A 21319-nucleotide genomic window follows, 5' to 3' on the forward strand; every position below is an offset into this window, starting at 1 on the left:
TTATAAGCTATCACTGCAAAACTGTATTTAAATTAAGATGGACTGCTATGGAGTTTATTTAATTCATTGTTCTGTCCCTCCGTTCTATGAAAATCTGAATATAATTCAATTACATCACTTAGAAAATAGTTTCTGTTTTGGAGGTATCTAAGAAAACCAGAAATTACAAAATCCAAAGTAGTAGATAACTGAATCATAATCAATATGAAATAATTAGTTGGCTGTTTATATTGGTGATGGGAGAGGATACTTTTCTTCATGGAATCTTTGCTGATCTTTGAGATTGTTTCTTTGCAGACATTTCATTACCAAACTAGGTAACGTCTTCAGTGTAAGTGTGGGCTTTCCTCTCTGCTTGTATACAGTAGCTTGCCCTGTCAGTTTGGGTGAGGATATTCTCCTTGGTACTTTCTTGACTAGACTATCATCCATTACTTGATTGCTTTTCTGGACTTAATTCCTGCTTATATGGGTGTTGGCTGCTGGAAGGGATGTGTTCTGGTCCTTTCTTTGTTGCTTAGCTTTTGTTCACTCTTTTGAATGGTGTGCAAATATGGTTTGTTTCTATGTGTCTGTTGAGGGCAGACTTGACTGAATGCCAAACTTCCAGGAATTCCAAGAATTTGGGGATTTGGCTTGGACTAGGATGCTCAAAGTTTCTCAGTTGAAATTATAATTAATCTATCCATATGTTATGAGATTAAGAAATTTTCATCATGTCTTCTGAATGCTAGTTGGTGTTTATGGGTTGCCTTTGGTAGGCTTCTGCCTGTCTGTCCTACACAATGGCTGTTACAGTTCTTACACTGTTACATTGTAATTGACTCCTGATTTTCTTCTTGCATTACTGGATCTTTTGGTTTTCTTAAGTTGTTTAACCAATACAAGTTTAGAATAGAATAGAATAGAATAGAATAGAATAGAATAGAATAGAATAGAATAGAATAGAATAGAATAGAATAGAATAGAATAGAATAGAATAGAACCTTGGAGGCCTTCTAGTCCAGCCCCCTGCTCAAGCAGGAGAACCTATACCATCTCAGACAAGTGACTGTCTAGCCTCTTTTTAAAAATCTCCAGTGATAGAGTGCCCACGACTTCTGGGGGCAAGCTATTTCACTGGTTAATTGTCCTCACTGTCAGGAAGTTTCTCCTTAATAACAGGTTGCTTCTCTCTTTGATCAGTTTCCAACCATTGCTTCTTGTCCTGCCCTCTGGTGCTTTGGTGACAGCTTCTTTGTGGCAGCCCCTCAAATACTGGAATACTGCTATCATGTCTTCCCTATTTCTTCTTTTCTTTAGACTAGCCAAACCCAAGTCCTGCAGTCGTTCTTCATATGTTAGCTTTTTTGGCTGCTGCTGTAAGTAAAATTACTATACATCAAAAAAATCTCAGAAACAACCAACAAATTATTATAACCACACGGCATCACTGTAATGATGTAATTATAACAAAGCAACTAAAGCCCTCCAAAACATCTTAAGTAAAATAAAATCAGGCTGTGCAGCGGAAAATTTTGTAATACAAAACTTTCTGCTGTTAGCTTCATTAAGTCTCAGAGGAAGAACAATACATTTAAAAAGTGCATTTTTGCAAAAAAAGATAAAAAAAACATATTGACTAACCGGCTTTAATAAAATGAAATAAAATACTGCTTTGAAATGCTGGTTGGATGTGTGCCTTTATACTTGGAAATCTAAATAATTGTAGTACAGCTGGGCAAAAGCTGTTGTATAGTAAACAAAATTTTACATGAATCAAGTGTTTTAAATCTTTTCCTAAACAATATAAAATAAAATACAGCTTTTTATAAATGATGTTTAATTATTTATGCTATTTTCCAGGATGTGCTAGTGTCATATATTTCAAAATGCTAAGGAAATACAAAGTTAAAACAAAAATTGCTAATGAACAATAATCACTTAACTAATCCCAAATAGAAAGCATACTGTCAGCCCTGCGAGGTAGACCAGAATTGAATACCAAAGTCATGAATACTAAAATTACTTTTATCATAGGGTTACACTAGCAGAATCTTGAAATGAGCCTCCCATCCCTGCTTTATCCTAAAAAGAACTAGGGAAAGTCACCTCCGAGTTGCTTTCTCAAATTACATTCCTGCTTTGAACTCAAGTTTTCTCTTAACATTGGCTGTGGCACTTCTTCCACTTCCACAAGTTATTCTCACAGAGCATTATACATGCCAACTTGTTCTCACTTTATTGTTTTGCTTAAATCTGATTACTATCTGCAATACTGTAAATATTTTCCAACCAATCTGCCCAAAAATCCTAAAATGTCTGAGAATTATTTATTTTGTAAACAAAAACATGGATCTGTAAAATATCATATGTAGCATCCGTTGTACATTGATGTTATGCATAAAGGACTCATATTCTTTTTAGGTATTCTACACTAACATTTTACAAGGGTATTGTACTTTTAAAGTATTCGTAAATTTTGTAGATAAGCAATCCTGAGATTCAACCAATGAGTTTTCCAGTTTTAATTGTTGCCCCTTTCCAATTTTAAGTCCTCGACTTACAACCACAACTGAGCCCAAAATTTCTGTTGCTAAGCTAAAGAGTTGTTAAGTATGTTTTGCCCTATTTTATGACCTTTCTTGCCACAGTTGTTAAATGAATAACTGCAGTTATTAAGTTAGTAAAACCACTGTTAAGTGAATCTAACTTCCCCATTGACTTTGCTTGTCAGAAGGTCGCAAATGGTGATCACATGATCCTCCGACGCTGCAACCATCATAAATATAAGTCAATTGCCAAGTGTCTGAATTTTGTTCACATGACTGTGAGGATGCTGTAATGGTCGTAAGTGTGGGAAATGGTCTTAAGTCATTTTTTTCAGTGCCATTGTAACTTTGAACGATCGCTAAATGAACTGTTGTAAGTCAAGGATTACTTGACATTAAAAAAGATGAAATAATGACTATGCAACCCCACTTCCAATTTTTATTTCCTCTAGGGGTAAGGGTGCAGATAAATCCTTCTTTCAGATCTTTTGTTTATGAAGAGTATACACACACACACACACACACACACACACACACACACACACACACACACACACAAATATAACAGCAAGTTTCTATGAAGATAAAACTGTTTCCATCCGCAACAACTTTGATTCAACTGTTTCTGCAATAAAACATACAGATAAGCCTATTAAACAACATGGAGTTGATAGAAAAAATTCAACATTGAAGATACAGGATATTGATAAGATCTATGAAATATAACCCATTGCATGCTTATTCAACTGTGCCATCATGATTTACTAGATCTCACACGGGAGACTATATAGAAGTGATAAATATTTCTGTGGGAGATGATGTATATCCATTCCTAAAAACATAATCTGGATATTAATATTGTTAGTTACTGAGCAGTTACTTGCAAGCTTCTTAGGCAGACTGTCAAAACACATGGTTGTTCTGTTATTTATTTACTTTCTATACTGCTACACTCCATATATCCTTCAAATCCTGCTGTATTCCCTAATCATGGTGGCCAGAGTGGGTGGGACATTTCTGAAAGGGATGAACAAAAAAAATGGATGTGTATGCAAAGAGTGTACAATCCCAAAAGGTCCAATAAAGGGTTGAAGGTTATCCAAGCTGCCCAGCTAAAGCAGCTGGCATAAGGCAGCAGCAATATAGGAAGATGCTGGAGATGGAAGTAGTTACAATGGCAAAGGGATCATTTTATACTGTGCAAGAGAAGGCAACAGCAAACCATTCTTGTATTTTGTCAAGAAAATCACATGCATAGAAAATACAAAATGATTGACAATATAGCGACAGATAATGGACCCCTCAGGTTAGATGGTGCTCCACATGCTACTGAGGAAGAGCTGAGCATATTTCAGAATACTAATAGTGTTTATGATGTGGTTAGATTAAAACCCTTGGGACATTTAGTTGCTCACATTGTCATTCAGGAAAAGAAAATCTGAAGCTGCAAAGATAGAATTATACTCTGAACATGGAACATAAGAATAATGTACATGGGAAAGTTCAACATAGTGAAAAAAGAAATGAATCAACTAAACATTTATGTCCTAGGCATCAGCAAACTGAGATGGAATTTAGTCAAAAGATCACATTGTTAACTATTTAAGACATAAAAACCAGAAGAAATAATGTTTCATAGTTAGAAAATGTATAGTAAGAACAGAAGTGGGCTACTACACAATCAATGACCAAATATCGATTAGACTTTGTGGGAAACCTTTTAATGGCAATTATCCAAGCTTGGATAAAAAGAAAACCGACTTATCAGTTACTGACAATCCAACAGTTCCTTCATTTTTAAAACAATCTTCGAACACCCAAAATGAGTTCAGTATACTTAAATACTTTCCGAGGTAGGTAAAATGAGGACCCAGATTGTTGGGGGCAATTAAGCTGACTTTGTAATAATGCCGCTGGGGTGTGTGTGAAAGCCCTAATAAGCAGGCATATACATAGAATGAAGGCTACTGCTAAGCTTGTAAGCCGCCCTGAGTCTTCGGAGAAGGGCGGGATATAAATGGAATTAAAATAAAATTTTTAAAAAAATATATCACCAGATACATTGCATGGAAATAAAATTGATTGTACTATTGGCTAAAGTTTTGGAGTTTAGTGAGGACATGGCCAGGGATTGCCTGTGGCACAGATCATGAAATGCTCATGTATAAATTCCAAGTTAAGCTAAAATGAAAGATCACAACCAATCAGTTCCCATAATTTTCATTGAATATTTGTTTGTTTGCTAGTTGGTTTATTTCATTTCAATAAATAAACCAATAAGCAAACAAACAAAAATATCCTAAAATACGTCAAGAGGACTAAATGATTTTATACTGTATGGAGTACTCCTAGACTAGAGAAGGATAAAATCTATTTATTTCTGGTTGAATTTCAATCTCACAGAAGTCTGGGTCCATTTCAAAATTTGTAGGGGGTATGGGCAGAAATTGAACCATTATGGTCTTCAGTAAAGCATTTGTTCATCAATCTCAATCCTCTTTACTCTTTTGCCCCAAGCTACTCAGTAGGGACAAAATGAATGAATCTATATTTCATGTTTCAGTCACAATGTATATGGTTACTAGGTGACCAATCAAATTATGATCAGTCACTTAGTAACCATTTAAAGTTATATCAGAGTCCGCAAATGTTTCATATGACCTGATTTCAATGTTATAGTCACTGCAGTGCCCTCCACAACCACTCAGCCACCCAGGGACTTGCAGGACTCAGCTTGTTCCTCAGCCAACTCCAAGACCCAGCAGTACCCAACTTACCCTTTCTGGGTTTTCTTGCAGCTTCTAAGAGAAACACCCAGCCAATAGGGGGCTCAGTTTTCCCATTTCATGATCCTATAGGGGGCTATATTTTTAAGGATGTTCCATTTTTAAGGAGGTGTCTATAGAGGTTCTCAGTCATCAGGTATGGTTGTCCCAAAGGTGCTGTTTTTCAGGAGGCAACTGGACTTCCTTGCGTTTCTTTTGAAGGCATTTCACTTCTCATCCAAGAAGCTTTTTCAGCTCTGACTAGATGGTGGGGAGTGGAAGGATTTATATTGCTTGCAGACAGACGTTCATTTACTGTCTGAAAGCAATACAAATCTTTCCACTACCCACCATATAATCAGAGCTGAAGACTCTTCTTGGATGTGAAGCGAAATGTCTTCAAAAGAAACACAACAAAGCCCAGTTGCCTCCTAAAAAAGCACCTTTGGGATTTTTAAGGAGGTTTCCAAAGGATACCAATAATATCTCCTGCTTGCAGAATAACATGAGCAGCCTCTATAGAAAGCTGAGCTTATATATTGGCCAGGCACTTCTCTTTGAGATTACAGAAGAAAGGAAAGAAGGAACCAAGCTCTACCCATTCACATAGAATTTGTGCTTGTTAATGAAAATTCCTATTAGTTCACAAGTAGGATAAGGGGGATGCAGCTTTCTTCCTATTCAGTAAATATGGTATCCTTAGACTAGTAAAATTAATAATAATCACTCTCTCTCATGCCCTGGTCACCTCCAGAATCGATACTGTAAAGCACTCTGGGCCTGCCTTGAAGAACATCTGAAAGTTTCATTTGGTGCAGTTATACGTGCTTCTAAGATGGTACATGTTACACCTCTGTTCTGTGAGCTACGTTGGTTGCCAGTTTGCTTCCAGGCGCAATTCAAGATGCAGGTTTTGACCTTTAAAGCTCTACATGGCATGGTGCAAGGTTATTTGAGGAAATGTCTCTTTCCTAGTTACATTGATTCGTCCCATCAGGTCCAGCAGAAGAGGTATGCTTTGGGTCCTTTCTATGAAGTTCGATCTAGCAGGACCCAGGAGCAGCACCTTTTCTGCTGTAGCCCCATCATCTGGAACATCATTCCTTTGAAAAGCCTTGAAAACATGATTCTTCCATCAACCCTGGGGATCCCATGGCAAGCCTACAAAGTGGCTGAATGAAACTAAATGTTGGTTGAATGAGACTAAATGATAGTATCTTGTTCTTTTACATTTTATTCTTTTATGTTTTTACTTTTGTTGTTATTTATTTTGTTTTTTAATATTTTTAATAATGTGATATGACTTTAATCATTATTTTGCTTATAAGACTCAAGAGTAATTTTTTTGTGTGAATGCCATTTTGTCTGCTTTGTTATATGAATACTTGCTCTGGTTCAATACTTGATAGTATCATTCAGTATCATGATGGTATTAGTCAGTATCTACAAAGATACAAAAAAGATAAACATACTTTCTATTTAGTGATAAATACAAAATATAACTAAAAGTTTCCTGGGTCTACCAGGAGAGAGAAGTAGTAAAGCTGAATTGCAACAGTGATTTTTCCATTATTTATAAGTAATTGCTTACACCAGATCAGTCCAAAGCCCTATACTGAAGTTTTCCCAAGTAACGTACAATACTACTGTTTCTTATAGCAGTTTTAATGTTTCAGAACATTTTAATGGAAGCACATGGATGTGTTATTACATTCAAAGCTTAACTATAGAGAAACTCTCTATGCCAACTTTACTGTGTTGATAGCCTCCATACAGCACCCAGCAATCATAAGCTTCTAACATCTACAATAGTCCATTAAATCAACATGATTTTATCACAATTTATACTAAATCTTAATTATGTTGAATAAATTAATAAAGTATTCAGAACTATTTTTAAAATATACCATTCCCAATTTTTTTCAGACAATATGTTAACATGCAAGCACTTTTTCAACATAGTTTACAAGAAATACAGTATAGCATTCCTGAAGATTTTGCTACCAAAGAATTCAGCTTTCATCTATTGGACTTTACAATACCTATTAATACAGTAGTCTACTGACATTCTTTGCAGCATTGAGCTATAGCACAACATTAACAAAACCATAAATGAGGACTCTAAGCTAGCAGCTCCAATTGTATGTGAGATAGCATGGAATGAACTGAATATATCATCACGGCACTGATACCATTAAGGTCTTCTATGCATGGTTAATGTGCAGCCTTACTGGGAGCGAGCAGCAGGGTAATTGTTAGAAAGTAATAGTTAGTAGCAACATTTTGTTCAGGACTAGTCACACATGAGCTAGTCATTGGCATATCAGCTTTTCCTTCTATGATTGTGCTTTTCATATTTCTGCTTGGACAATAAAATCAGCAATGACTTTATTATTCTACAATTTTCTATATAGCTACAAGATAAGCTACCTGTCTCAAAAACAATTCCCAATATTTGAGCTTGAGGTGTAAACAATAAGCCTATCATGATTACACAACAGCATTCACAGCAATAATAAAGAAAAGGTGGTGCCCTCTCTCTCTCTCTCTCTCTCTCTCTCTCTCTCTCTCTCTCTCTCTCTCTCTCTCTCTCTCTCTCTCTCTCTCTGTGTGTGTGTGTGTGTGTGTGTAGAAGCAAGAAAGAAAAGTACAAAAAAAATTCTGAATTTGTTAGAAGCATTGTGAGAAAAACCACCCATACCAACTAGGTACCCCACTATCAAATCAACAACACAACCTCCCATAATAGAAGCTGTGTACAAACTTTATTTAAATGAGCCCAAACACACTGCAGCAACCCAGAACAGCAGAAAAAGGAAATGGAGCATTTATACAGCACTCAACCCAATACAGTACAACCAACACAAACCGTAAAAATAATTACACTGCCATATATCAAGAATATCTCAGAAACCGTAAATAGACTGCTATAACCACATGGAATCAGCATAGGACACAAGCCAACAAAAGCCCTTCAAACATCCTAAGCAAACCAAAAGACCAGCAACCCCAGAAGAAAAATCAGGAGTCATCTACAACATACAATGTAAGAACTGCAACAACCACTATGTAGGACAAACAGGCAGAAGACTGGCAGAACACATCCATGAACACCAAACAGCAGTCAAAAGGCACGACAAAAAATCTTTTATTTTAAATAAATATTTTATTAATTTTCTAGTTTTACAATCATAAGTACTTAATAAACAATGTGTTGTCCTGGGTCCATTAGTAATTCATTAGTACATATTCACTTCTTCAATCTAGGCCCAATATTACACCATCCAATGCTTCCTCTCTTCTTCCGGTAGTACACATTTGCCACGTTAGGCAAATACAACTCTTATTGTTGTTAATACATATACACTTGAATATCAACATCTTTGTTACATTTTCCTAATAATACCAATACTGTGTTTAACCAAAATATATATTAATTGCATTTGCATTTAATATCCATTTGTTCAATTAATATCCTGTTTTTCTGGCTTTTTTTAAATTTTAATTTCCAATCAGTGTTCAAAATGTCTCTATCGCTTATAATTTCTCAATATAAGTTATATTTGGATAACCAAAAGCTTCCTTTATTTCAAACCCTCTTAGCATTTTGATATTTCCTTTCTCTTACCAAAATGTAATATTCTAATTATAAATCCTATCTTTCTAGTTATAATAATATTTAGATTTCTAACAATTATCTATTCTCAGCCATGTTCAAACATCTGATTAATAGTATAATATCCCATCTAATTAGTCAAAACCTCTATTTTCTTCAATCTTACTCTAGCTTTCTTCCTTTGCCAACTAATGTTCCAAGTTAATGCATTTGAATCAAGTAATTCTTCGTCTATTTTTGTGCATATTGTTTGGAATAAGAAAGACAATTTAATTAAAGTATTTTTGGAAGGACGCTCAGCCCATTGATATTCATTAAACAGCCTCCCTTCTTCTCCAATTTCCCACAATTCTCCTAACAGCTCTATCTTCCATTCAATCAGCTCTTCTTTCTTATCCTCAAGTATGTTCTGAGATCTTGACAGGTAAGATATCCTTTCCATTTCCGATATTATCGCTACATCTTCTAATTCTTTGTTTGTCTGAGTCTGTCTGTTAGTTCCTTTCTTTAGGTTCTCCATTTTTGCATCTGCTTCCTCTGATTTTCCTTCTATTTTCTGGGTTGCTAGTTCCTTCTTTGTAATCATTTTCTGAGTTTGTAAATTTAGATTAAAGAATTATTCTTTTATCTCCTTTGTGTTATTTTTAGTCTCATCATGAGCTAAGGCAATTGTCTCTTGTATTGATTTTAATACAGAAAGAATTTATTTCTGAAATTCATCAACATTTTCTTGTTGGTATGTCAAGCTAGGGGCTTTGGGTACAGGTGTTAGGGATGGTTTTTCGCCATTTGAAGCTAAGTATGAAACATGCATTTTGTTTTTATATGTGGTTTTTATAGTCCAATCTATTTAGGGATTTAAAAAGTTTCAGTTGTCATTTGAACTCCTAATTATCCAGCCGGCCTATCAGTCTGTCCTTAAGTCACCCCTCAGCAAGTATAAGTAAAGTTTGAATTTTTCATTTTTTTCTGTCCAATCCAGAGAGAGAAGAGCAATTAAAAATGTTCATCAATCAAAGGTTTATAGTCAGTGGTGGGATTTAGCCAGTTCACACTGCTTCGGGAGAAGCAGTAGCTAATTCTTTGTTGTACAGGCCCAGAATTGACTTCCGGAAGCAGCATCCACACAGAGAACGGGTTGTTCCCATATTTGAATCCCACCACTGTTTATAATCCAAAGTATAGTCATCTCAATCAATAATGTGTGTTTCTTCTATAGGGAAATAGCTCCATGACACACTCTAAAAGTCAGTTAGTATTTATATTCATAGTCCAGACAGGCCAGTTTCAAAATAGTTTATTGTCTCTACCATAGAGATAAGCAGCCAAAGAGTTTTTTCCCCTTTTCCCAGCTGCAGTCTTCAAAAGTGAAAGCTTCTGAAAACAACAAGAGTCTTATCTGAGTCTGGGCTTCCAACCAAGTTTCCTTTAGGCATAATAAATTGTAGTGCTGTAGTCTGCCACTAGATGTCATTGATACTGTCTTCCAGCTTTTCTTATCCAAACTTATATTACAAGCATTTTAAGTCTCTTTAAAAACAAAATAAAAGCACTTTTAGTCCCCAAATTTCAAAATTATATATGTGTATTGCTTTCAAATTAATCTTGTAATTTTCTCTATTTTCCCCCAAGCAATTAATTCACCGCTTTTCTTTTTCTGAGGGAATGAGGTAGAAATTCCCCTTCCCTCTCTATCGGGAGGGTTCTTTGCTTTGGGCGGTTTTTTCCTAGAAAGTCATAGAGAATAGGGTCTCACCCAGTTCCTTGAACATTGCTGATTGCTTGAAAGTTGCTGGTTAATGCTTATTTTCTTCAGTTGTCAGCAGCTTCTGACTGGCCACATGAATGTAGCCAGTATTTCCCCTGCCAGTTTGGAGGGCTTCCTCAGATCAAACGGAAGGGCTGCTGCCCTCCCGTGATCAACAAGGCTCCCTTCCTTCTACATCGCCTACTCAGGGTGACTTTTGACTCTTTTAGGGTCCCCAGCAGGATAAAATTGAACGTGGAAGATGGAACCCTGTTTTCCTGCACCCATCATGCTGCAACAGCAAACAAGAAATCCAAAAATTTCACAACATATAGACCCGCGGGACGGATGCGTCATCCGGAAGCTGCACCCACCCTATTGCCGGCAATGGTAAAAAGGCGATATGTTGCGTGACACTGCGAGTTTGACATGTCTGATATTTCATTGGGAAAATGTGACAATCCTAGACCAGGCCAAATCCAAAAATGCCAGGGAATTTCTAGAAACCTGGCACTCTTGACAAATCAGCCATCAACAGCAACATAGACATTAACAACATCTACAGACTATGAAAAAGAGCCAATCAACCAGCCCCAAAGAGAAAAAGACTCCAGGACCTCCGCACCAGTAATCAGCACTCAGGTCAGCATAGATTAACTCCAAGGTCATCTTTAGACCAACAATCAAGTAAACAATACCCTAATTAAGAAACTGCCAAAAAGTCATTAGTAACTAGCTCAACCAAAGAATCCCTAAGACCCCTCCTCCCAGACAGACAAGACATCAAATATAAACTGACAGCAAACAGCACTACTTACTAGCACTGATTATGTTACCTAGTTAGGGTAATGAAATGTTTGCAAGAAAACAAGCAAGCTCAGACAGAACCAAGGACCCTGAGCTACAAATATTCTCCTTCATTGGCACTGTGAGACTGTAGCGCTTTTCCAATGTTATGATTTCCCACAGTTTCACATTCACAAGCAGTTAAAAAGGAAACAGCTGTTGCATAGGTGTAGAATCCAAGAATTAAAAACTGGTAACAAATTAAGCATTAAGATTTTTTTCCCTGATTGATATAAGTATGGTTTATAGCACTAAAAAGCATATCTTTTCACCTACACAGAATAGCTCACAGTTATGGGGAGCTATAAGTCCTCTCTGACTAGCCAATATTTTAAAATTCTCTTATTTTGTTTGTGAAATAGGTCACTGGATAATAGGGACAGTGAAATTTGTTGATTTTAAATTAATTTTATTTATTTATTTATTTATTTATTTATTTATTTATTTATTTATTTATTTATTATTTTAATTAAATTTCTATACCGCCCTATTCCCGAAGGACTCAGGGCGGTTTACAGGGCAGAATAAAATACAATATAAAAATAATATAGAATTAAAATACATTAAATTAATTAAGCCCAATTAAAACATTTAAAAAGCTAAAACCCCTTCAGTCCAGGCCTGATAGATCGAAAAACCAGGTTTTATGTTGCTTGTTCATTACTTTGGTACTTTTGAAGTGTCTGCACAAAATTAAGATGTATTTCATCAACATTATTCCTAATCGGTATTGTTTTACATAAAATTGCACTATGGCAAAATGTTTTTCTTCAACATTTTTATATATTTCCTGAACTATTATGATAATTTATTAAATGTACAGTTTTACAAATTTCAAACATATTTGGGTGAACAAACATGACTGGTTTGAATATGAGGTCCAAAAGGACATTTTGTGTAGGTCTGCATTAGAATCTATACAATACACATTTTATTACTCTACTTACTACTATTTAGTAATTTGATCGGGCCACATGGACAATCTTGAAAACACAAAAAAGGAGCCCCTTCTTTACAAAGGGCCCTGTTCTGCTTAAATTAACTAAGCTTTTTAAACAAGAGAAAAATACCATGTACAGTTTAGAAGTAAACGAAACATTTATCCCCCGCCTCTTATTTTTTTTCCAAAGAAGAATGAACAGGCAAAATTTTGTTGTATCTGACATTTATCTTGGCATCACTCTTCTCTGAACCTCCCTAATCTATTCTTCCCACTTTCTCTAGCAAAATTCTTTTTAATCATTTTGCCCCTTGTGGATTCAAGGTTGTCTCTGTCACTCAAGTCTGTTTTATCCTAACTAATCAATTACCAACCAAGTTTCTGAGAGTGAATTATTTAATTGGTTTAGGACTTCTGCTTGGCTTTTACCATAATTTCTATACAATATTGGTTTTCCCCAAGTGCACGACTCAGCCCAGTCATATCCAGCAAAATCTGTTTATTGTTCAACATTTAAATAGATAAATTATTAAAAGTGAAATAATATACATTTGGTCTGATAAATGGACAAGTTCTTCATAATTTTACTAGAATCACTCACTTTCATGAAAATTGTATTTTTTCACAGACTGATCATCATAAATATCATCATATATTTCCTATGGGAGCAAATACAATTAGACTCTCTCCTTCTGAATGCTTCACTATATAAAGTTGGTCCTGCATGGAGCAGATTCTTAATATTTTATATGCAAATTATGTGGAATGAATTACTTTTGTCTATGTGAACTGTTAGAAGTTTACCTGTAGGTTTACCTGTAGGTTATCAAAGTCAGAAACTCATTGAAAAATTGCAGTAGACCATACTAGAATCCATTGCAGTATCTAAAATACCTTTAAGCTTCTATTTTCTACAATATTATTAAATGTCTTTTAGGAGCAAAAGGCAACTTAACAATATATTCTGAACTCCTGGGATATTTAATTAACTTTTGGTTTGCTTTACCTACATACAGAAGCATCCTGCCTTCTTAACTTCCAGGCACAGTGTTGAAGAAAACAAGTCCTTAAGGGCCATGAGAATAATGATATTATGACCAGTCCTGACCTTTCTTTAATGGATTGGAGCATTATCTATCTTCTTTGTCAATAGTGTGATATTTGGTACTCAGAGAAAATGCATTATTTGATCCTCCAGTAACAGAAATTTCTAATTTATTATATCTTCATAAAAGAAAATATAATCAAAATATTATAAATTATAACCAGAAAACACAGCCACATTCTGAAATACACAGCCACATTTTGATTCAAGTTGTATTAAAAAATACAATACTGAGAGCAAATGAGTTGAAAAGTCCAAGAAGCTTTCAAAATACCACCACCACCACCAATAGAATACCAATACCACCACCAATTTTAAAATGAGTAAGTTTGAGGAATAAGAAGCTGAAAAAAGAAAGCTACTGATAAGGTCTTTTTTTAACTTTTAATGACATTTGAATAATGCTGATATCTCAGCCCACATTCTGATCATTAATAACTGCAGTCAAATTAGGAACAGAGCACATCTTCTCTGTAACTGCTCTTATTATTTTTACATCCTCATTATTTTTATAAAAGGGTTGTGTTTTCCTGTAGCTTGCACCCTCCCACTCTAGGAAGGAAAAATATGGTTTCAATGTGCTTTATAAAGTCACAGCTGATAACATAACAACTATGAATAAATAATTACAATAGAAATAGAAAAAGTTAAAACAGAGAAAAAAAATAATATGCAAACTTGGGCATAGCTTAGAACACTGTATATCCAGTGCTACAACCAGTCACTACAATTTCACTAATTATGAAGGAAGCCAACTGCCAATATGTTTTATCTTCAAGTTCACAAGCAAGTCTATTTCTGTTCAACTCATTATTTAATATTTTTACCTTAATCAAATTTTAATCCTGGTTTATTGGTTTAATTTTCTATTACCTGATTACCCACATTTGCAGCATGTAACAATGATTATGTCAACTCATACTTGGCACATTAGTAAGACTTAAACAAGTAATACTACTATCAAGAATAACAAGGAGATGAATGCTAATGGATTGTCTGAACTAATTTCTAAAGGAGCAAACCACGGATGCTTTAACATGAAAAGTGTTATCTGTTGAATACCCCATAGATTTAGTAAGGAGTGAAAGTCCAACCACAACTGCCCACTTCTACAACTTCATAAAGGCCAATACTATTCTGCTCAATGTCATATGCCTAAGCAGCTACAGTATGAGACAAGCAATGATGGAGATTTATAATCAGTGGACATGAAATTGCTAATTACTCTAAGATTACTCTCTTATTCAGATTTATAATCCAAACTGCACAACAGATGGCACCATAAAATTGTACAAATACAATCATCTAAATAAAAGTCTCAAATGTAGTTGTTATAATTATTATACATTTAATAAATAAATATATTTTGTTATACACTATCCAGAGTGATTTTCTCATGAGATGGGTAGCTCTATAAATAGGTAGAGAACTAAATAAATGTGTCTGTCTGTATGTAGCTAATCTTACTGAAAGCAGTGGTGGGATTCAGCCGGTTTGCACCACTTCAGCAGAACTGGTAGCTAATTTTTTTGCTGCCCAGGCCCAGAATGGACTTCCGGAAGTGGCATCCACACAAAGAACCGGTTGTTCACATATTTGAATCCCACCACTGACTGAAAGTATTTGAAAATGGTAAATCGGTGCCCTAGTACAAACAAACAATAGATAGTGACAAGACGGAAGATGATATAAGGCCTGTAATGCAAACCATTGTTTCTTTCATAGAAAAGAGAATGCAAGACAATCCATGAAAATTCAAAACTAAAAGGAAATCCCAGAAATAGGGGACAGATGTGATATTGCCATCCTTATTTGACACTGTAAAATATACTAAGTAAAATCTATGCTGCCATTGAGAGATGTTCCTCTAACCTTTTTTTAGAAGAGCTGGGGATAGCAGGGTAGATAGGAGAAGCTTCACTGGGATATGATAACAAGTTGCAACCAAAATAATTGCCTGTTGCAAGGGACTGCCAAAGAGATAAAAAGAAAAAAGAAAAAGTGACAGCCAAGTCAAAAATGGAGCCAATGCAGAATCTAAGATATCTAAGAAAGACATTGCTCAATGAAATTTTCTTCTGGCCAGAATCCAACTACCACTGACATAAGCAACAAAGCCTAAAATGGAAAGTAGATGGAAAACCTATGGGGGGAAGGATATGATAGGAGTAAGAATTATTATTTTATGATGTACAGTGGGTCGCAAATGCTTAGAAACTAGCTCTGCCAGCCTGCTGCCCATGCATCAGTAGCAGTAAACAGATGACTGATGAGCCAGGCGTAATGGTTCAGCATTGATTTCATCTGGTTCACAACATTTCAGAAAATTTAACCATTGGTTCTCAGAGCCATAGAATAACATGTTGTAAAGCCTATCTTAAAAGTGATAAAGGGTATCAGTTAGTTCTAAATATCACTGTATGTCATAATGCTGGGGTTCCGAGACGATATTCCAGGGTGTGCAAAAACTTTGGTTTAGTAATTTCAAAATTATAGTGTATATGTATAATTCATTGCCGTTATTTCGAACTTTTGTAAGGGTTGCGAGAATATATCAGAAGCATTCTAGGGATGCGGGGTATAGAAAGGTGGGTCATCAATTTGAAGTCCCTTTGCACCCACAGGAGATTCAGCCCTCCTTGAATTATGTTGATTCTTATCTATTGCCAGTTGCCTTACCATTAGTATTAGTTCAGATTCCTGTAGAGAGCTAGCATGGAAGAAATTTGTACTCATTTGAACAATCTTGGTTCCTGGTTTCTTGCACCTGACAATCACAATTTATAGTAAAATATTCTACCAAAATTAAACTAAATTAAATGAATAAAAGGTCTGATTACTACAACATTTAGAAGTGGGAATAAAGTTATTTTTTCACTTCTGCAATATGCTTAATTGAATGTGAAACATAAATAGTCATTAATTCACTCACTAAGGCATTGTATAAAATGGAATGTCATTACAAATTCCTTTCATTTCGCTTTTTTTTAAAGGAACTACTGAGTTCAGTTAATATATTTATAGAAAGCATTTGTGTAGTGCTAAAAGTAGAAATAGACCGAAATATAATGCTAAAATATTCTGTTTATTACTACTAAGTTCCAATCTGAAATAACATTCAGGGTATGTAGATCAGTTTGTATATAGATGAATACACACACAAATGTAAAATGATGTAAACTATTATGACAATAAAAATACCAAAGGAGATTTTTGAAGAATGAAATCAGAAAATAGAAGCCATAATATCCACAATGCCAGTAATGATGTCTCCAACTATGGCTAAACTATGCCCAACACGTATATGAAATGTCAGATATAGAACAAATAAAAGATGGTATTGAAATTGGATTTACAATGTACAGGGCAAGAAAATAATTGTAATAATTGAAACTGGCTGAAGTTTTAAAATCTAAAAGGAAAATACAAATGACAAACCAGGAGAATGACCTGGATATTTTTTTTCTATTGATTTTTTACAAAAAAGGCTAGTTAAAGCCTTGAAGAACTTTCTGCAATGGGATGAAGAAGAAATAAAGAAAGATCAAATTCTATAATGTTTCAATGCATTAAGGATTAAGATTGTTTGAGGTAAAAGAAAGGGACATAAAGTTAATTTATTTATCAAAGTAAAACAAAATAAGTTGTTTTTTCAGGCTTTACCCTTTATGGAGTTTCTCCTTATACCAGGACTGAAAGGATAATGTTTAATAGGTAAGAGATGGGATGTGGGATAAACAGAAAAATTTAGAGGATGAAGAATTACTAAATTCATTTATACACGTTGTGATTAAGATTCGAAGTCACTTCTTTATATTTTTTTCTTTATTATATTCTTACTTTTCTCTTTATTTTTCCTTTTGTCTTTTACTTTCTATTTTTCTTAAGTTTAATTTGTAGTAAATGTCACTATTATAATCAAACTTATTCATAAAAGTATACTTATAAAGATAAAATAATTGAGATGATTTCTCTGAGAATTGCAGGAAAACTAAGCTAGATGTCTAGTCTTCTTGAACACCTCCAGAAGAGGATCTCTCACAAAATCTACTCTACTGTCATACTCATCTTACATCAAGTACAATAGTACCTTGTTACTTGTCGCTATTTCATTCCGGGAGGAAATGATGAGTACTGAACAAACCATGTGATTTATCATGTGACCCTTTATTTCAGTCAGACGGAGTAGCAAGTAACAAGGCAGCTGATGCCAGTAAGTTCACCTTGTGCGTCAAGTACTAGGAGAAAGATGAGTACTGGGGCATGATTTTTGCTTCAAAACATGTTTATTACCGAATTCAACACCTTAGCCTTGGGAAGAAGTTAGTTGTCAGGAGTCAACATGATCTATGCACAAGGAGAAAATGTCCAGACTCATGTAGGTAATCTCCACAATCTCTCCTTCTTCCAGAGAGATTTTGCCATCCAGCCACAATTTTGCTGACAAGTAGCCAGCAGGACATCAGCTCACCACTGTACTCATAGGAGGTCTGCATTGAAGCCAGTGTTGACTCCTAGCAACTATCTTCTTCCCAAGGCTGAGGATGTGACTGGCGCAAAGTGACATAGGATTTATGCCTATGATAATTTTAGAGACACACTTTCCAAGTTTCTAACCTGGTACCTTAATCACTACACAAAACTGGGTCTTGTTGCCCATTCTTTGTGCATGAGTGTAGAGGCATTTAAGTTACCAGACTAGACACCTTGCATTTGGTTTCCCTTTTCATTTATCCGATCTTTGCTAAACTGGTAATTTCCCAAACATTTCACTTGCTGCTATATGCTATTACTTGCCAATTTGTTACTCACCAACTCTCTTTCTTGTATTCTAGTGTAATACTTCTTGAGCAGGTTAATTAGTCATCATTCAGAAATGTATTTTCTCCCCTTAGTGAATTGACTTCAATCTTTTCAAACAGCATCCCCTCCCTCAAGCTTGAACCACTGTTCAAAAATCCAAATCTCTATCCCTTGTACCAATGTTGCAACCAGCAACTCATTTTAAAATTTATTTCTCTTGGTGGACTTTTCCCTTCTATCAGAAGCATTACTAAAGTATCATCTCAACTCCTTCACTCTCCTCCTTAAAGCCCTGAAATCACTTGGAGACCATGGCTTGTAGTATCATTGGAGCTTATATGGAGAAGGAGAAAAAGTCTCAATCAGCCAGTCTTCAATATTTTTGTTATATCTTGGATTTGAGAACTTGTGGTACAGTGTACATACCAAAATGAGATGTGGCTAGAGACAAATAAAAAATAACTTCAGAATTATTTTGGATACATTGGAATATTATGAAATGCATCCAGGGAAACAAATGGCACTAATTTTCCTAGATGCACAGAAAGCTTTCAATAATTTTAATTGGCAATTTATGAGACAACGATTACATTATATGGTCTTTGGAGAAAAGTTAAATAAATATAATCAAAGCATTATATCTTAGATAAACAGCTGAAATAATTGTAAATGGATACTTCAGAGACAATGTTAATATAAAAAAGGGTATAAGACAAGGGTCTCCATTATCTCCATTGCTATTTATATTAATTTTGGAAGTATTGAATAGAAATATTAGACAAGACCCAGAAATTAAGGGAATGGACAATACAAACTACAAGCATTTGCGGATGATTTGGTATTGATATTTGGAGACAAGTTGCTTTATTCTCAACTGTGGTGAAGTTGCAAAAAGCCTTCCCTTCCTGAAGTGGTATCTGCACTACTGAAGATGTCTTTATCTTGACAAATGAGGGATATCCATGATACTCTGGCCTAAAATTCACCAGCAAATGCTGAACACAATGGGAAATCCAGACAAAGAACCACAAGAACAACAACAACAAAATTTTTGGTTTCAAAATTTCCACAAACTGACACTTTATACAGATAAAATCCACTTTTACTTCTGGAGGAAGGCATAACTTATCTTTTTGAGGTAATTATCAGAACCCATTTATGGCAATGATGCTCTTATACATCTTTGGGGTGAAGTAGATTTTTGAAACTATCAAGTCTCTGTGTTGAGATAGTGTAATGCAAAATTCAAATATCATGGTGACTTCTGGTCTCTTCCAGAACCACTAAGATTTATGTCACAAGTGATTATTCTAAATTGTGAATATTCACAAATATTGTGAATTGTAGATATCGTAGAATTGTAGATATTGTCTAGTAGAATAAGTTCTGAACTTTTAATTAATCTATAAATATCTATAAGAAGTAGAGTGCTTGATTTTCAAATTACAACACCATGTAAAGTAGGATTTTTTTTTACTTGTCTTGGTGGTTTCTGATTATACTTATTTCTGTAGAGTACAATATTCTTTTGATATGACATTACATCTAGAAGACCTGTAACTGGATGAGATTACATAAACAATTATCTATAATGCTAATGGAAGAAAGCAAACAGTTTCTCATTTGGATACATTTTAAATTCCAGATATACATATATTCCAGATTTTTAGTATTCCTAAACAACAATATAACTAAAGGAAGGAAATGTGTATGATATTCCTATATAAAATATGATAAGAGAGATTAAAAATATTATTTCCAATAAAAACTACCTGTGGGCATCCATGGATCTGTTGTAGGCTTTGTGAATGTGTTCACTTGATCCCAATTAAAATCATCATTATCAGACTGACTATATCCACATGATGTAAACGGTTCATCAAATGAACAACCACCTGAAAAAAAGGAGAAAAAGGAAGCTTTGAAAAATGAAGTACACTGTGGATTTTAAAATCTTATTTAAAGCCCTATATACAAACCCATACTCCTTTTCATATTTTCTCCAAAGAACCCACATAAATTGGTTTCTAGGATACTGAGACTGCAGTATTATTGAAGTTTAACTTTAATTATAAATACATTGCAAATTGCTACTTAAGTATAAATAAATCAGAAATGTAATCATACAACTCCATTCATTTCAGGCAGGCCTGCCTACAGGTCTGATATATTACACAGTTTTATATGAACAGATTGATACATATGCAATGAGTGTCATGTATAATGTCTGTCAAGACAAAGGCCTATTCTGGTACTGAACTGAAAGCTACTGCCAAATTGTAGATCAGTCCCAGTGTTTCAGAAGTCAATGTGGGAATTTACTGAGGATAATATATCCACATTCCCCAGAACAACACCAGAATATTGTAGTCACTGCATGTCACATATTCTCAGCATGGAAACAGGTACATGAGCAACGGACTGAATAATGAACAGAAGGATGGCTCTTTTCTTATGACTACTTATGGGACTCCATAATTAGGAAGTGCTTTTTATATCTAAAAGCATATAAGTGCCCTTCACTGACTATATCTGCAGTTCCAGTATACCCAGGGAAAGCAGCTAAGAGCAAAGACATCTATTAAATTAAGATCCAAATAATAAAATAAGGACAATGTTTATTCATATGCTCAACCATGACTAAGTGTAATCCTGCTTGTAATTTCTGATGTCAGACATATCTTTCTTTGTTCATACACTAATGTTTCCTTCTGTTGAAATTTAGGGTTGGTTAAATAACTTTACAAGCATAGCAACTGATGCTTTCCCAATATATTGGATATGGAAATACTTGGGGATTATGAGAAGGCCATCACATCTGGAAGGCATGAATTGATGAACACCATTCGTGTTTTAGGCCAGTACTTAAACTGGTAGACCATTAATATACACTCTCCCCCACCTCCGAAGGTGTACTTCTTTCAGAAGTGAATCCAAAAAGGCTGGATCGGCACATTACAAGACAA

At 34.9% G+C, this 21319-nt stretch overlaps 1 protein-coding gene across 4 annotated transcripts in view; it reads right to left on the minus strand.

Annotated features, from left to right (window-relative positions):
* PTPRM (protein tyrosine phosphatase receptor type M) overlaps positions 1 to 21319 on the minus strand; it is a 488223-nt gene that overhangs the window by 329268 nt on the left and 137636 nt on the right. For all 4 annotated transcript variants that reach the window (XM_083358729.1, XM_083358728.1, XM_083358727.1 and 1 more), the window contains exon 2: positions 20126 to 20248. In XM_083358729.1, the coding sequence (XP_083214855.1) occupies positions 20126 to 20248 (123 nt within the window). The remainder of the gene's footprint in view (positions 1 to 20125; positions 20249 to 21319) is intronic.

This window comes from Vipera ursinii (assembly GCF_947247035.1).
Source record: "Vipera ursinii genome assembly, chromosome: 3".
Lineage (NCBI taxonomy): Eukaryota > Metazoa > Chordata > Lepidosauria > Squamata > Viperidae > Vipera > Vipera ursinii.